We start from the raw sequence: 18,247 nt of genomic DNA on the forward strand, positions 1-18,247 counted from the left end.
AGAGATCCAGTCAGTATAAGAGCTGTACCAATTTAACAGTATGTGTGTGGAACAGCTTTTTACATTACATGTTATTTACATTAGTGAGACAAATGTGCAGTTGTAGAGGGAACGTAGCATGCGTGTGCATATGCTATCAAAAACTGCACAGCATATAACAAATTTTCAATGATACACTTAATTAAGTCATGCATATTAATGTTATCCTTTAATACCGAAACATATTTGTGAAAATTTGCAATGCCGGTGTGAAATGACTTGTCACCGCCAGCAAAGCCAAATCACCAGAAATTACTCAACAATAAAAGCTTTAAAAAAAAAAAAGACTAATTAAATGAAAGAGATTATAACACAAGGCTATGTGACTAAGTGAACAGAAGGTGTCTCCATCAGTGAGGAGAAAGCTGTCCAAAGGGGTAGCATGTGCACAGACGGCGTGAGGCACATCAGAGGCGGAGGTCTCCGTGCCGCGTCATTATACCTGCTCACTCTCACTAGCAGGTCAAATGGAGGTGAGGGATACACGAGCGCTTGGATGAAAGACAAGGCACAACAGGCCATATCACACACTGCACAAGTGGTGCATCCATAAGCACATTCAAGGGTAAGGTCATGACATCTAAAGTGCAAACATGAGCTGTTAGTGTTTTTGCTTTGCTTCACGGTGCAGGTACAGGTTTATGTAAAAATCAACCCAGTGCGTCATTGCACTTCCTCTCTAGTATGCAGTATCACCTATCTAATCCAAATTCTCATCCTAGGCTTTAGGAGAACAGTGCAGCCTTTATTGCTTACAAGAATGGCTTTGATTTTACAATCTGTGCAGCCGCTGCTATCTAATCCAAAGTAAAACCATTGATAAACCAGGCCGGGTTGGTAGAGGTTGTCATCATCACTGTGCTCTTGGTTGGTGGCTGTCCCCTTGTGGACGCTTGCTGGAATTACCTCATTCTTTCTTTCATGAGCTGTGCGACGCCGTTAAATAGCAAAACAAAGGGGCATTTTCTTTACACTTGTTGCTTGTTTCAATTAAAAATAGAAATCTATTATTTCATTTTGTTTTCATATTAGCAACTGGCTGTATTGTTTTCTTAACGGATGCTTTGGGAGATGAAAAATGGGGAAAAATAGATTGTAAGGACTACCACATTTATTTAACTGTAACGGTGCATTTGGTTTTGTATGAGGGTGGGGATGGGGGGCAAGTATAGCCATAAGTTTTGATGAACAATATGTTTATTATTGTAGTTGTAGTCTGCATTGGTGTAGAGCTACACTTTCTAATATTTTTATTGTATTTAGTTTGTATTTAGAGTATTTAGAGTATATTTAGAGTATATATATATATACACTCTAAATTGTCCATATTTGTGAATGTGTGTTTGAATGGTTGTTTTTCTATACAGTATGTGCCCTGTAATTGCCTGGTGACCAAGGCCGGCTGGGATAGGCTCCAGCTCACCCTTGACCCTAATGAAGACAAGTGGGGTAGAAAATGGATGGATCGTGCAGTACAGTCAAGATAGTACTCTCATTATATTGTGCAGATGTAATGTGTTTAATGAAGTGGCCTGTCTGAGCAGATTGTATGACTTGTTTTGTTTTATTAAGTTGAAGCTACCCTATAATAGATTGCAAGAAACAGGAAGTGACTACTTTGTTTTTATGTCGTGGGGGTGGGGGGCAAAGAAGAGTCTGTCCTTCAGGCTTGGAGGCGTGGATGAAGGGGCGGGGGGGAGCAGGTGCTTATGCCCCAGCCCTACACCCCCCTCCTCCGGCGTGTCTGTCTGTCCTGCCCCCGCCGAAGAGGAAGCCCCACCTCCCTTCTCTCGTGCTCTCTGCAGCCGGCAAACCTTCCTCTGTCGTCTGTGCTGCTGGAGCTTCCTACGTGACAACAAAAGTCTCGACGGGGAGAAATGGATCCGCGCGTCTACCTCCAATGACGCCAGGAGATTACTCATTATTTAGTCAAGCCAGGAATTAGCCCATTCTTGATGTTTGCGGTGAGTATGACGTTTAGAACATTTAGGGCTGAAGAACCGAGCATATGGCGAGGTGTGTGCAGGAAGTGGTAACTACTGTAAATCGACGAAAATAGGCTACTTTGTTTTTCATTTTGTTGGTGTTGTACGTGTACGCCAAGTTAGTAGCGATACAAGTGTTAGCACTTATTCAATGTATGTCTTGTTAAGATTTGCCATACAATTATCTGTTAAAAGCAGATTAGCCTGAAGGTTTGACCCCCTCTAATCGCCTCCCCACTCAAATTAACTTATAGTTGATGTTATTATCATGCAAACCACAACACAAAGCCTTTTTTACTCTCTTTACTCGCTTATTTAAATCAAATAAAGTCCAATAAAGTGTGTGGTAGCAAATGGAGCACGTTTAAAGGTCACATTCTCCTCTATGATCGTCTAGAAACACATGTTCTTGACCATTTGGTGCCCTCCAGTGAAGGATGTGACCCTGTGTGTGTGTGTGTGTGTGTGTGCGCGCGTGTGCGCGGCAGGTGGACAGTGTTGAATCCTTCCCAAGCGCGCGCCTTCACTGCACTCAAAGCGCGGGCACGTTCAACAGCTGCTTCTGTCCGGGCGCATACGCACAATGTGCTCATCGCACATCTGAATACTATTGAAGCTGTAGGCATCAGCACTAAGCAAGACCTATGATCGGTTGTTTTGGTTATTGGTTACAGTTATAAGACCACCTTCGAACACCCCCTCCACTGATTTAAAGGTAAAAGTGACTGTTGTAAGGCATAAATTAGTTCCAGTTATAGGATCAGACCAGGACTCTCTTCATTTACTACGAAGGAAACTAACAAGCTAAATAATCAACAAGTGTCATGGTTGCTCAGGGTGTTGACTAGCCGCCACTAGCATTTTGGCGGAGAATTGCACGGCACGCGCTCAGCTCCAGCGGCAGGGACTACACAGAAGCATGAATGCTAGTGCTGTTTGTACCGTGCTGTACTTGGGTGTGATTTCCCCTCCCTCCTCATACTGAGCATTCGTGCTTTAGTCTGTTTGCTTGTCCCATTACTTTGTGGATTATTTCCAAGTTAGTTGCGGAAGATGGTGGCTGTATATTTACAGTATACACAGTTACAGTACAGTGTTCGCTCGTTTATCACTGGGTATAGGTTCCCAAAATAGCTCGCAATAAGTGAAATCCGCCAAGTATCCAACTTTGTTTGCAATTATTATATATGTTTTAAGGCTTTAAACACCCTCACAGTACACTTTACACACTTTTCTCAGACAGGCATTAATGTTTTCTCACATTTGTCTCGTTTAAAAGCTGTCATAGTCCACATTTCGTTTGAATTTTAATGAATTTCTTGCACATAACAAATTAAGTGACTCACCGTATTCACTCCCATGACGTGCCTCGTCCCAGCGCCGTTCGGCTGTAGCATTTTTGTATCCTTGTTAAAACATATAGTGCCTATTGTAGTATTTTACTCCTCCATGAAGTGAAGATTCATTTACAGTATTCCGTAATGCGCCCTAGCAATCATACAACTATGCAAATGATAGCAAACAGGAAACACGGCAGTGCTGCACAAAGGAGATTGATTGACAATGGTTTACAGCCAATCAGAACACAGTGGGCGGGTTCTTCCTTAGCCAATCAGGACTGTTATGGGTCAGTATTTAGCCATCTGAGGTTGTGGTGGGACTTACTCCAGCAGCACACATCTTCAACTCTCACAACACTCTGGACTGGTAGCATTAGTAAATACAATAACAGACACATAAAACAGAGCATGGATACATCGCTCTAATACACCACAAGGACGCAGAACGCAATGCACGTTCATACGCTGTAAAAAAAAAAAAAAAGCAAAATTGCACTTAAAAAATCTGAGAAGCAACAGTGAAACGCGATGTAGCTAGGGAACACTGTATTATATTTGTTAGAGGAGCGATAGCATTCATTTAATGACATGTTTGTGGTGGAGAGTGTAGAGTAGGCGCTTGTGAGCAAGCATGCTGTGGGTTTTGACATCTGGATTATTTTGAGTATTCCCAATTATTTCTATTATGAAATGTGTCGGTTGCCATTAAAAAGCTGCAAAGATCAATCACATTTCAAGATTCAAGATTCAAGAGTTTTATTGTCATATGCACAGTAAAACAGGTAGTTCTGCTCTGCAATGAAATTCTTGTTCTGTTCATTCTCCCAAGAAAGAAAGAAAGAAAAACACAAGAAAGTGAATAAGAACAGAAGAAACATTACTACCAATAAATTAAGCAACAACAACAGAAGAGACACTAGCTTTTCCAAAATGGGGACTTGGAAGAGCCTTCAAAGCACCTTTCATGTTGTAGACTTGGTACAGGATGCTATTTGCCCTCGTGGGAAAGCCTACATGCTGGTAACATTCAGGGAGAACAGTCCCGAGGCTCTGGAGGCTCTGTGTCCACATAGCGGCAAATGTCCCCATTTCATTTCATTCCATAACTCAGCTACGTGTGTGAATATACATGCAATCATGTCATAACCTGGTCCACCTTTTTCAGGGGTGCCAAATGAGGGGAAGCGTACTGAATGTGCTGCAATTGAGGTGTGAAGTGAACCCAAGCGCAATACAATTGGCGTAGTGCGAGTATGCCCTTAGTAATTTCCGTTGTGTTTGTGTGCAGTATTTGACACACGTGTGTAGTGTCACTGTTGTCAAATTGTCTGATTTATTACCCCAGGGGGGCTTGTTTTTTATGTGTTCATATGCTTGTTAGCATGTCAGCTGGATTACACCAAAACTACTGAACGCGTTGACATAAAAGTGTTGAGGCGTGAAGCATGGGCCAAGGAAATAGCCATTAAAATGTGGTGTGGATCCAGAAATCCTATTTGCATTCAGATTTTTCAACATGTTCCTTAATTTTGCACCTAATTATAATGCATAAAGCCTAGGCGTGGTTTATACTGCCAGTCCCAAATATGATTTTTGGCATATCAAGCTTGTATATTTTGTTGGACGTCTGCACTCGAGTGCCATTTGAGTTCTACAGTATGTGCAACGAATCAAAAGCTCTCTGCCTCACATTAAGATAGAACAGCATGGACAGACTTGACAATGAGAGAATGAAATTCACATCATCTTCTCAACTTGTGGTGGATTTCTGCTTCCTGTAAGAGACTTACATACAGTATGTCTAATAGTTGAGCATATGATGAGCGTGAAAGATGATGTATGCAAAGCTGGCTCAGTCCAAACGTTTCCCCTCCACGACATGACGTTTTTAAAGTCCTTGACCCTTTTACTCAGTGAACTTACCAGGTTGGCATGTTTTCAGGGGCCTTTTGTAATGTTTGTGGTGTTGGGGTGGGGGTAGACGGCAGCTGTGTTCAGGAAAGTGTTGGTGACAGTTTGTCTGTGGCATCAGCACCTGGCGCTGTTTAGAGAGTGATTAGCACAGTCCCAAGCAGCTCCCTGTCCTGTTTACACAAGGAGCTAAGAGTTAAAGGTGACTCTCTTAGCATTTCCTTATCAACTGCATTCATTGATAGCTTTGAATAATACTGACTGTAGAGAGAGAGAAGGTATTTTGCATGGCTTTGCATAGTTCCTCAGTAGAGAGGGTGGGAATATATTTCACTGGGCATGGCTTAGTTTTGACTAGCATTACAAAACATTGTCCTGAGATGGTATGAAAATGGCGGTGCACGCAAACCGCTCTCTTTGTGTGTCAGGGCAGGATGGCTATGTGGTCTGCCTGTGTGATGGAAGAGAAACCGCTGTAGGATGTCTAGGAAATGAAGGTTTTGCTTGGCCAGCACACACACTTTTTTCCCTCTTCTGCCGCCACATCTGTCAGTCTATCTAGAGTTCAGTCTGGGACTTTGTGACATTTTGGGTCCTGTTTGATCGCTTTACCCTTTGGAGACAAGGGATGTTTAAGAAAACAGTAGTAAAGGGACGCTGGACCATTTAGGACAGCTGAACAAAGAAGTCATAAAGCACTTCTCTGAAAAAATGAGCAGGATGATGTAGTGACAGACAGAGAGGATGGCAGGGTAGGGACAACCCAATCGAACAGCACACCAGGAAGTTGTCAAGTACAGCACAGCAAACCAGACACTTCCTGTGGTTATTTTTTATTATTCAATGCACATTGCTTTTGGTTCTATATTTCCCAGCTGAACTTGTGTATTTCTGCGTGTGTTCACCAACTCCCATGTGCTCACGAACATGCATGGTGGTATGTCCGTGTATCACCCGGCTATGAGGAGGGCGTGGTTGATATGTGCTTGCAAGGAATGCGTGTGTGACATTAATTTGCTTGTCAAATAATGTGCTGTATCAAAAATATTAGTTAAAAAAACTTTTTCCAGACAGTCTTTAGTTCAATAATATTCTCTTACGAGGATACAATATGTAGCACAAGGGAGAACTAATAGGCCACATCTCCTTAGCAGTTTAAACAGTTTAAGCCGTCCAAACCAGTTTGACTCACTGTCACCAAATCACGTTAAAGAGCACAGAGTCAGTTGTGTAAAACAATGGTTGCCGTTCGCTTGAGTAAGTCTTGCTCCACTCACCACTCCAAACCTCGCTGTAGATATCTGTAGATTGTGTGTGTTCGTTTGTGTTAGCCACCATTTGTTGCTGCCGTTGTCGTACCACTGAGGCTGATAAGCAGAGGCTAAATAAACACAGCGTAGGCAATATGAGCGTGCTAGATAAGAGACTCATACACACACTCGGCACTGACCGTAGTTAACTGGTGTCTCACCTCTTTCATTCAGCATTATTAATATGAGTGTGCTCAATACATAATGCATGCTGCACCTGTGTATGTGTGTGATTGTGTCTATCAGTCTTCTGTGCTTCTTCAAGTAAGACAGGTGAACCAAGCATTGCACTACAGGCAACTCTTTAACAAAAGCCTTTTCCTACTGCTATTTCATCATCTTGTCTCCTTTTCCCCCTATATCTGTTCAACAATTAACCCTTCAACTCCGCCACACACACAAGCACACACACGTCACTACCGTTCAGTTGTGACATCAGCTCAATCAGCTGACTGTCATACTGCGTGTTTTGCTCAGCTCATGGACAGAGCTCACCATCTTCAACATGATCCGTGTTGCCTGCTTTGTGTTATCTGGCACCTTTTTTCTTTTTTTAGAGCTGCTCTTTTTTTTGTAAGCTCAATTCATTTTTGCACATGAAGGTCATATTGCTAAATAGAAATGACTGAATGGTTTCTGTATGGAAATAAAGAAGGAAGCCTTTATGAATAAATCCTTGTTGTGGTTTTATCAGCCCCAGTTTGCCTATACTCAGATAAAAAGCATAGTAACCATCGACAATAATGCTCACCATATTTCCTCAAATAGTGGACCCTGTTCATTAACTGTAGAGAGGACCACATGTTTATTAGAGGTAAGGCATACAATAGAGGATTGCTGATTATTTGTTCAAGTAGATGATGAACTTTGAGATTAATTAAGGCATACAGTTTATAAGTGTGGATAGCACTGTTTGCAGTACCAGTATTTACATTTTGATTATTGCCTTTTTTAATGAAACGTGATTTAAAAGAGGTTGCGTGGTGGCCTAATGATTAGTATGTTGCTCGCACTGTCAGGAGATCGAGGTTTCGGATCTCCTTTAAATTGTCCATTGGTGTGAAAGGGAATGGGAATGGGAATGGGAATTGTTGTTGGCGACCAGTCCAGGGTGTAACCTGCCTCTTGCCCGAAGTCAACTGTGGTAGGCTCCAGTTTACCCGTGACCCAAATGAGGCCAAGTGGTATAGAAAATGGATGAATGCATGCGTTTTAATAGTCACTGATACTGTAGCAGTTCACTTAGCTGACTTCCTTGCAGCCATTGAGCTCAGTTCTCACTCAGGGGCTATCCACACGGAATAGCCGTATGCATGTTTTCAAGTCACAACGGCTAAGTATTTTATCGTTTCAGCCTCTCATCCACATGGAAACGGTATTCTGAGTGCCTTGAAACGGTATTTTATTAAAAGGGCTTTCAGACTGGGAAAATCTGAAAACGCTAGCTTGTTGTTTTCATGTAGACAGCCGACATGAAAACAATGTCACCAACCCGTTGCTGTCATGTGACCAGAACTGAGCTTTGACGACACGCCAACATAATATCTAAATATTTCAACAGACAAGACTCACCACAGTCGACATTCTCCTGATATTTTGTCGTCTTATACTCCAAAATAATAAGAAGAGGTAATTCCACTTGGTCGTAAATTTAGATGAGCCCTGGAAACCGGAACACAATGGACTTATGAGCAAGCGTGCTTTCCTCTTCTATATTTTGGTGTGTCACATGGTTCCGTCTGCGTGTCTGTTTACAGCGCTGGTGTGTGCCTTGTGTATTACAGTACATCGTTTTTACCCATTGATCCGTTCCCATCTGAGTGCAACCATTTTCTAATCCGGCACAGTGTGGACGCAAATTTCTTTTCAACCTTCCAAAAAAAAAATCCCAGGAACGTTCCCCGTGTGAACATGGCCTCAGTGACGCTGATTGTCTCTATATCTCTATATATCTATATCTCCATATGTGCCTTGTGGACTGGAGCTGTAGCTTCTTCTAACCCTCAACTAGATAAGTGCTATAGAAAAAGGATGAATGGATTATTCAAATGAAGTATAAATGATTTTATTTGATTTTCATCTACAGAGGTGTGGAGGGAGAAAATGGAAAACAGAATGTTGAATATACTGTACCAAACAGCACATGCAGCCTTTGTGTGTTCTTGGAAATTTAAATGTAACAGTGCACAGGTGCAAGCCATGATAAGGTCAATGGCAACTCCTCTGTTCTACATGTTTGCTTCCATTTGTGCTTTTGAATTCACAAACACAGCATCTGTCACGTCTTGCCTCTCTGCCACCTTCCTAGTGTCGCTGCAGCAGGTGCTTAAACGACAAGGTCAGCAGGACCCGGTGGCGACATAGATGATGATGATGTTGATAGCAAGGACGGGTGAGTCAAGAGTGGGCTCTTTTCTCAGTCGAACATCTGGGCTGGTGCTGAAGCTGGCCCTGTCGTTAGGGGAGCAGTGGGGGCAGCATCCCCCTCAGCAAGAGGCTGCTGAGAGTGTGCGTCCATACAGACAACAGCTTGACTCTCGGGGCATGGACCATGAGCGCCAGAGAAGACAGAAGGCACTAATGTGTGCACGCTTTTTGCGTGTCTGAGTGTGTGTTTGCATATGTGTGCTTGCACCCTAAGCAGCATTGTGAAGCGTAACCAGACTGTGCTGTCACGCGCCCACGCTGGTGTCTCTAAGAACACAGCCACACTCCCCAAATGACATGCGCACATACACACACACACACACACACACACACACACACACACACACACAGCAACCTCCACCATAGTCAGCATGTAATTAACAGACAGAGGAAATGGTGCTGTCGGCGTGGGTGAGTCGGATGGGGGGGGGTAGAAAATCATCCGAGCTCGTGCCTACCCTCAAGACACACTGCCTTTCTGTGTCTCCGAATAAAAGGAGAGGAAGGTGACTAGAGGGAAAAGATGCAGTCTGGTCTTTTGAAATTTGTGTTTTTGTTGCAAGCTGCTGGCAGGCAGGTTGAGGTGGTGGTGGTGGTGTGCAGAGCAACTAGAGGAGAGCAGAAGTAGGAGGTGAGAGATGAATAATGAGGTGCACACACACAGTCCTTTTCTATTTCTTTTCTATTTTTTCTATTTCTGTGTGTGTGCATTTGTGTGTATGTGTTTGTACTGAAGACAGTGAGAGCAAGTGAGGTCAGAGAGAGATGTACTCTGTTCTCTGCTGTAGCTGCATAATGGAGGCCTGCTGTATAATGACAGCTCTCACACAGGCATTACTCCCTGGCTCTCTTCCTGATTCCTCGCTCCTCACTCCCTTCTTTTTCACCCTAACTTCTTTGTCTTTCTCCTTTTCTGACTCTCCAGCTCGGCAGCCATAGAGCTGCCGTTGTAAGATTTCCCTGATACGATGGCTTGGCCTTTGCTACGAGGTGCAAGAGGTGTCACACACACACTCAGGCATGCGCTTGCAGGTGTCCATGCATGTGCAAACACACAAACAGACACATCCGTTCTTTCGTGCCTGAGGGTAGATTGTCTTCACATCTCATCTTTGAAGTCAAACAAACCTGGAACCACCAGGGCAGGTTTATCCTGCTGTGCTTCAGAATAGTGTGTGTGTGTGTGATGACATACATTTGTGTATACTTATGTCAAAACTTCACCATCCATGCCTCACCTACCTTAACCTTTTTGAAAAATGCCTGTTGATCTAAACTGACAATATGACCTTGATGCTTTTTCTGTACTCCACAGTTTCTTTATGCAAATTTCGGTCCCGAAGTATTTTGACAACGATACACTTTTTATTGGTTTGTGAGTTAAGACCTGGCAAAGCATCTGCAGGGAAGCAACTGCACTCACATCTTAATCCTTTTATTTGAAATCCATTGTGGTGGTGTATAAATGCAAGCATTTATCGTGCCGACATTGCAGCATCACTAGTACTGTATTTCTACATCTGTCTGTCTATTGTAAGAAATGCTCTTACATGGCCTCCTCCCACCCTTACACCCCCTTGTCATTGCATCTTTAGCCGGCTAACAAGGCCGTCAGGCATAACGGATGACAAGTTCTCATCACGCTAACACTACAATCCCACCTGTGCAAGTGGCTGAGCTACTTAACCCTGGCGAATTTCACCATGACAGGAAGTTGAACCTGCCCTCAAACTGAATTTCCCCCAGTGAGCGAAGCCTGTGTGGTTTGGACACAGTCTCTCTTCGCAGAAATCAGATTCTATGATATGAGCTGTTTTTTCTACTTGTCTGCTTGCTGGTCACACAATAAAATGAAAGTCACTTGCCAGCTATACAACCGTTGTTGCCGTTACCATTCTACCCATGTCAGTAAAGCTCATCCACTGACAAAGAAGAGTTGTCAATTTTTTCCTGCTTAGAGCAACAGTTGTTAAAGTGAAACCCTTCAAACAGGTTTTTGGGAGAACCCGTACAGTGCACATTGTGTATTTGCTCCATTAGCACAGTGGAAAGAGTCAACAAACATCAAGATTGTTAAATGTATGAGAGTTTGGAACTCGATTTTCAAACCTGTACAACCACCTCCCTTGCCAAATATTTCACGTCAGCGAATTGCAGCCACGCTTGTTTATCCTGTGGCTACTAAAACTTAAGTGTGCCAAGCCAAGCTAGTTAAAAATACATCTGCTTCCCTTTGGAGTGAACGATACTTCCACAGTTGTGGACCGATCCTCTTCCAGCTTTACTGCGTTGAACTTGGCGTATACATAGATGGGTTGGTAGCTAGATCAGTTGGATGGGACACCACTGCTAGTTTTAACGAGCTGATAGGAAAATCCCTTCCTGGTTAAAGATTAACCACTTGCCAAAGCTGCCACTGCATTATCTACCCACTGGCCGGGGCACACAGGAGCCAAGAGGATTTATTTCATGCATTTGTGCAGCTGTGTGTGTGTGTGCGAGAGAGCGAGAGAACAAGTAATCTACATTCCAACTAGCAAAAGGGTGGACCTGTGTGTTTATTTGACTACGGGAGTTAGTGATCGGCTTTACTCCCAGTGGGGTGTTAAAACTGCATGTTTACTGTATGCCATTTAGCAGTTAATCTGCTCAGGCCATGTGCGTGTGTATGTGTGTGTGTTTATGGGCGGAATCATGTTTGTATGTGTGTGGGTTGTTGTAATCTACATTCCATTCTTCAGGCCTTTTGTTTTGTTTTCCCTCAGGGCGTAACGGAATGAAAGGGTTAAGAGCTCAAGGAAGCTCAGTCTGTAACAGATTCCTTTTAACAACCAGGTTGTCAGTGCAACTGTTGAAGTTGTGCATCGTTTCCAAACTTCAAAACATGTATTCACTTCACTTAAGATTTTCATGCCCCTTTGGGGCACTCGGTTAAATCAGTTAGTTTCCTCATGTCTCATGTGCTACTGGATTGAAAGGGTTCGGAAGAGCACTCTATGGACGCATTAAACAATTAACTGGGAGATGACGCCATCTGCTGGATATTTGAAGTGCCTACAGTCACAAGCATTGTAGGATTGACCAAGTGCGTTGTATGTGAGGGATGCAGGAGGTAGGCTGACACGTGTGGAGTGCTGTCTCCTACAAAAGCCTTGGCTTGCATGCCTTGTGTATGTTTGCTTTACTTTCTATTACACTTATTATGACTCTGTGACATAGTGGTGTTACACCATATAATTATGTAAAGGGAAACATGCCAGCTTTGGAACAGGAAAGAGCCTTCCCCAAAATTGATGGCACAAAGTTGTGCGCATATCATTTTCCTCAATGTCTATAATGAAGATTAATGTGGAGCTAGGGGTCCTTGTTCAAACTCTACATGTAATAATTGATTTATTAAGTGGTGTTTGTTTATGCTTTTGTCAGCAAAGTGTCACATTTAAAAGCTATTTCCCTTGTTATAAAGATGTAACAGTTCACAACTGATTCATTTGGGTCCTGGTGGTTGCCTGATGATAAGAGCAGGCTGAGCTGTGTTGTGATGGGGAGAGCCAGAGCCAGAGCATGTTGTGAAGAACAGAATTGTGCTTTGTCAAGGGGTGACCTTTGGCTCTGTTCTCGCCACCGTATAGCTCTGTCCCAAGGTAATACCTCATGTCATGTCTGTGGCCTGCCCGCTCCCTCCCTCTGCTGAGAAAAGAGGCGTACAGTAGCAGGAGGAAGTACAACACACACAAAAAGGACAAAGTCACACTTCTGCGGGGAGCTACACTTTTACTCCCTCCTGTATTCTCCACCACTATCACCCTGCTTACAATTGGTCTAGCATAAATGCATCATTTCAATTTTGGTGCAGAGAAGTTACTATTGAGTCAGTGTTTCCATTCTCCTGAATGCCAAAATAGTCATGACACGCCAGTCATGCCCATAAAGCTAATTGATCTTGGCTCATTGTGGGCAATGCTCCTATAACCGAGGTTCTTTCTTTTCTGCAATGCTTGAGGGCTCGACACAGGCCTCAACGTGTCTTTCTTTCTCAAGACGGGAATTTACCATTCCTTAGTGCTCTCCATTGCATCAATACATGCACATAGATACAGCCTGTGCACACCCGCCAGAGGGGTCAGACATGGTGAAGGGCTGAGCATCTTCCTCTGCTTTCCCTCGCTTACACCTTCCCCCAGCCCGCCTTGGTCGGGCACGCATGCCTGTGTCTGTTATCTACAAATGGCTAAGGAATTATTGGTTGAGAGGGGGGGTGAGGAGGAGGAGGAGGGATAGTGAGAAGAAGGGAGGGAGGTTTATGTGTGTGGGTGGGGAAGGGGGGTGAGGTCATGTGACATCGCAGCAGCTGCTAGGCTAAGAATTTCTGTTTTCTCACTCAGAGGGAGAGAGCGAGGGCACGGAGGGGAGAGATAGGCAGCGCGTGTGGTGTATTGCTTTGTTAGATAAGCTCCAAACGGTCTTTGTGAGAGGCAGCGCCACAGACAGGAAAAGGCAGGCGGGGAAGCAGAGCAGGCGGACGAGGGTGGGCAAAAGCAGATAGACAGACGCGAGGGAGCAAGAGGCTGAGCAGGAAGATGGTGTACGTCCTGTCAATGGCCGCCGGTGTGCACTGGTGTGGGCTGAAGATGCAGCAGACATGGGGGATCCAGGCGCTTCCAGTCCTTTGTGCAGTAAGGAGCTACAACCATGCTATCTGTTTGTCTCTTGGGAGGGAAGAGTGGTGGTAGGGGGTTGAGGGGTGGGGGAGATGAACTGAGGCCAGACCTCCGGATGTGTGGTTCTGTGTGTTTTTGTCAAGCTTTATGCTTGTCTTCTTTCACTGTGTAGCTTCATGTGTGCGGTGGACCTACAGCCTTCTATCATTATTGTGGATAGATTTCATCTGTTTACCCTCCTTACTGACTTTTCCAGTCTCTTTCCACCAGAAAAAGGGTTAACTAAGTTGCATTACTGGACAGGGCAATATGTGTGTGTGTGTGTGTGTGTGTGTGTGTGTTTGCCTGCCATTCTCCCAATGCTGCAGTGTGTATTGTTCAGTCAGTAGTCATTGTTGACTCTATTATTAATTGTGCGCCGGGTTCACACGGAGTGCACCGGGTAACTGGGGGGTTAAAGACAGGACTATATGGGAATGTTATTCTCTCTCTCATGTCTGACTTGCTGCTGTGTCAGTGTGTATGTGTCAAGCACACACGAAGAGTTGCGTGTAACTCTGTTCCACAGAGTCTTTTTATATCCCCCACAGCCTCCAGGGTAAACTCAAATGTAAACCCCATTTATACAATTGTGCTATTGATATATCTTTTAGGAAAAAAGTAAATGGGCCATTTTTATGCACGCTACACTATGAGGCTGCCCTTTTGGCTGCCCTTCAAGTGTTTCTGTGTGTCTGCTTTGCCGGAGCATGTAAGGCTACCACACGCCCTTCTGGCATTTAGGGATTCCACTGACTGAGGGGCTGTCAACGCGGTGTCACCTTTCAACACATGAGCACACACACACACACACACACACACACACACACACACACACACACACACACACAGACGGGAAGGAAAGGAACCACCTCCCGCCCTTTCTTCCCCTCCAACTGTCTTATGCTAAAAATGTGCGATTTCCATGAGCAGTGATAACACGCATAGTTAACACACAAGGTACAATCACCCAGATTGTGTCAGAGCATGTGCGTTCCTGTGTAGTGCATAGTCTCACCTTTGACCTCGAGCAGACACACAGCCAGACTTTTAGTTCTTGGCTAAAGAAGGATGACCTGCCCTCGTAACCTTCCACCTCTGACCCAAAACTATACAATGGAAGCCCCTCGGCCCCTTACATCCCCATTCTCTCCAGCTGTCACAGAAACTCAGCAGCACACTGTCACTGTGCACGGGAGCTGCTTTTCATGTGTCCTTTTTTGCATCCATTTTGTCTATTGTTATTTTGCATAGTCCTCATTCAATCGAGTATTCTCTTTACTAATGTCTGGAGACATTTTTGAAAGCTCGCTCATTTAAATGCTGTATTGAGTATTGAAATGCTCCTATTTCTTCTGTCCACTTTTCAGGCATGAGCCATGAGCCAAAGTCACCATCCTTAGGAATGATCTCCACAGCAACCCGTACAACGGCGACTGTCAGCCCCCTCACCCCGTCGCCTCTTAACGGCTCCATCGTAGCCAATGGAAGCCCGGCCTCACAGTCGGCTCACTCTGGATTCGCCGCAGCCCTCAGAAAACTGGCAAAACAGGCAGAAGAACCACGAGGTAACATTGTGATGCTAGCGTAAAATCAGAGTCTCCAGAGCCTCCTTCGATGTTGTGTTTGTGCCAGAGATGTGTTCCTGCTATATTTGTGCTTGTCTTTCATGGACAGTTGCTAATAGTGGTGGATTGAAGTGGGATGATGAGGAGCTATTGTTACTGAGACACTTAATGTGCTCTTTATCTGTGTCCATATAGTACGTGGTTTTGCATGAACCCCATCATACAGTTTTCCCAATTATCCTACTGGAATTATTAGTAACTAAATATACATAAATATACATAAAAACGTGCTAAAACATGATCAGGACTTTGAATAGGAAAATTCTTATGAATTAGGTTTATTGAGGTGTGTGTATACAGTATTTGTGTTCTCATATCTATGTCTAGACTCCGCTAGCTCTGTTGTCCACTCTCACTCTAGCTCTTAAATCAGATGCCCCCTCTGCATCCCGGCTGTCCCTGGGCACATGGCACCCCTGCATATAATTTATTACATGCAGATAGTGAGAAGACTCAGCTCTCATCACCTCTGTCTAGATCCTTCTCCCCTTCATCTCACTTCGCATCCTCAACCCTACATGCATGCCAGATTACTTTCCACTCCAAAAGAAAAATCCCCCCTTCCAGAAGCCATTTCTGTCAACTGCTTTTTAACCCTTTTTTTTTTTGTCTTGGGCTCGCCTTTTTTGTAGAATATTTTTTTCTTCTTTTCTTTCCGGCATGGCTGCTTGGGTTTTAATTTTGTTTCCATCTTGCTGCAAGAGGAGAATATATAAATTCAAGTTGGAGAGTTCATTTTTTGTCATTGTGTACTAACAGGCACAAGATCATGGCTGATGAAGCCCTTTTTTAATTAAAAGTACAAATTTGCTATTTTTGTGGCTTGCTGACTATGCTGCCTGGCTAGTCTCGGATGTACTATGTACATGAGTCATTCGTCAGGGCACAAGGGCAAGCGACGCCATTCCTGTTTGGAGCCATGACCCTGGGGTGGAAAGAGACATGTCACCCCCGGAGCTGCAGCCACGTCCGTCTGCTGAGCCTTTATTTATAGGCCACATACCCCAACACCCCCACACATGCAAACAGTTGTCTTTGCAAACTTGTAAGCAAGCAAGCTGCTGCCTGCCGTCTTTTCATGGGCTGCCTTGACTCAATCTGTTCTGCGCCATGGTGAGGTGAGTTGTGCAGCATACTGTCTATGGGATAACATGACTCACTGTCCCATGGCCTGGAGGAATTAGCTTGGTGTGAGTGCTGCTATCACCACCTCCAGCTGCTGGACTGATTTAAGTCCCAGAGCACCGTTGATGTTCATGCGCACGTGCACGCACAGACACATGCATTGTCACTTGTCTGTGGCAAGTATAATGAATTTCTGTGTACTGAGTGCTGCCCTGAAGAGGGAGGTGATGGATAATGAGCATCAGAGTGGCGCAAAACACACACACGTACACGCACACACACACACACACACACACATACACAATTGCTGATAACACGTTGCCTCAGAAAGCACGGCCCGCTGATATGTGATTAATTAGGCAGATCTGGGTTTAATCCTCACAGTTGTTTCCTCTCACACGCTTGTAGACGCACCAACAAAATGTCATAACTGGTTTCATACCAACTGTTGTACCCTGCCTGGAAATCGAGTGAACACACAGAGAGAGAACAAAAGGTGCACAAGATAGTGGAGTGCATTGGCAAGAAAAACAAAGATGATTTGGAAGTGATTCGCAGATTTGTAAAAACCTGGTGTCTTTATCAAATTTTATGTGCATGTGTGCACATGCGTGCGTGTGGGTCTGGAGGCTCTCCTTGTTTCTTGGAACCCAGAGCATGCTGGGACAGCAAGGCAGTGTGTCTGTGACCTCTCCATCTGGAGCCTGCCTGGAGCTTGAACAGGCTGGCTGCGCTGTGCATTTATCTTCAAGGCAAAATCCTTCAGGCTGTGACTGTCACTGACACACTCACAAACAAGATCATTTGACAACTCACACGACACAACACCCCCAACCCCACCCTCAAGCCCATACTACAAAACCTTGCGTGTGATTCTCCTCACTTACATTTGTACAGTCACCATAAGACACACTTTTATCCGCCATCTTCTTTTCCCTTCTTTTCACCACAACACACACTTGCGTCCCCCTATCTTCAGGCACACACCCCACCACACACACACACACACATGCACAAGCAAACACACACACAGACGGTGATGCAGATTTACAGACTTTATGTGCTGTCAGCGTGTGTGGCCAAGACCACAGGAGCAGGTGTATGCTACATTTGTTTGTGTCCATCAGGATGTGTGCAGAAGCTCACGTGTTGTGCAGTGGCATATGGATGTAGGGCTGGCTGGGTGCTTTTTATGCACCCCAGGTGTGAAATGGATGGTTTAATTAAGTGCTGATGTTGTAATGCATGCTGGGAAGGAGGGGTGGTAAGGGTTTCTTGATGGGTGGATTAGGCTGTTTGCCAGTGGTGGAAGAGCTCGGTAGGGGCAAGTTGGCAACACCAAATCATTTAAGGAACTGTGTAAAGGTTAGCAATCCAGCTTAATCATAATAAAACCTACTGCACTCAATGAAAGAAACCTGCTGAGAAGCTGTGATGACATGTTGGCTTTTTTGGCCGAGGTCACGGTTGAAGGCGAAAGCCTCTGCAGGGACATACAGCCTCTTACAACAACTTGGTTTGTTGTTTGTTAATAAGTGACTGTGCTTTCAATGCGTGTGCATGTGTGGCTCAGCTGGTGCGGTCAAGTGCGGAGGCAGTCTGCGAGAGTGGAGACTGGTAATAGAGGAGGCGATCCAGAAAGAAGAATCCCATAAATCAAACAACTTGAGATGCCATGCTCACGTTCTCTCCTCACTCCTTGAGACTCCATTCTCTCTCTCTCGCTTTCCTACATCCCATCATCAAGAGTTTTATGCCATAATATTCTGATTTTGCCTTCAG

The 18,247-nt window shown here is 44.5% G+C and overlaps 1 protein-coding gene across 2 annotated transcripts in view; it reads left to right on the plus strand.

Annotated features, from left to right (window-relative positions):
* gse1b (Gse1 coiled-coil protein b) overlaps positions 1-18,247 on the plus strand; it is a 175,283-nt gene that overhangs the window by 134,776 nt on the left and 22,260 nt on the right. For both annotated transcript variants that reach the window (XM_054771726.1, XM_054771727.1), the window contains exon 3: positions 15,083-15,280. In XM_054771726.1, coding sequence (XP_054627701.1) covers positions 15,083-15,280 — 198 coding nt within the window. The remainder of the gene's footprint in view (positions 1-15,082; positions 15,281-18,247) is intronic.

The sequence above is a fragment of the Dunckerocampus dactyliophorus genome, chromosome 3 (genome assembly GCF_027744805.1).
Source record: "Dunckerocampus dactyliophorus isolate RoL2022-P2 chromosome 3, RoL_Ddac_1.1, whole genome shotgun sequence".
Taxonomy (NCBI): domain Eukaryota; kingdom Metazoa; phylum Chordata; class Actinopteri; order Syngnathiformes; family Syngnathidae; genus Dunckerocampus; species Dunckerocampus dactyliophorus.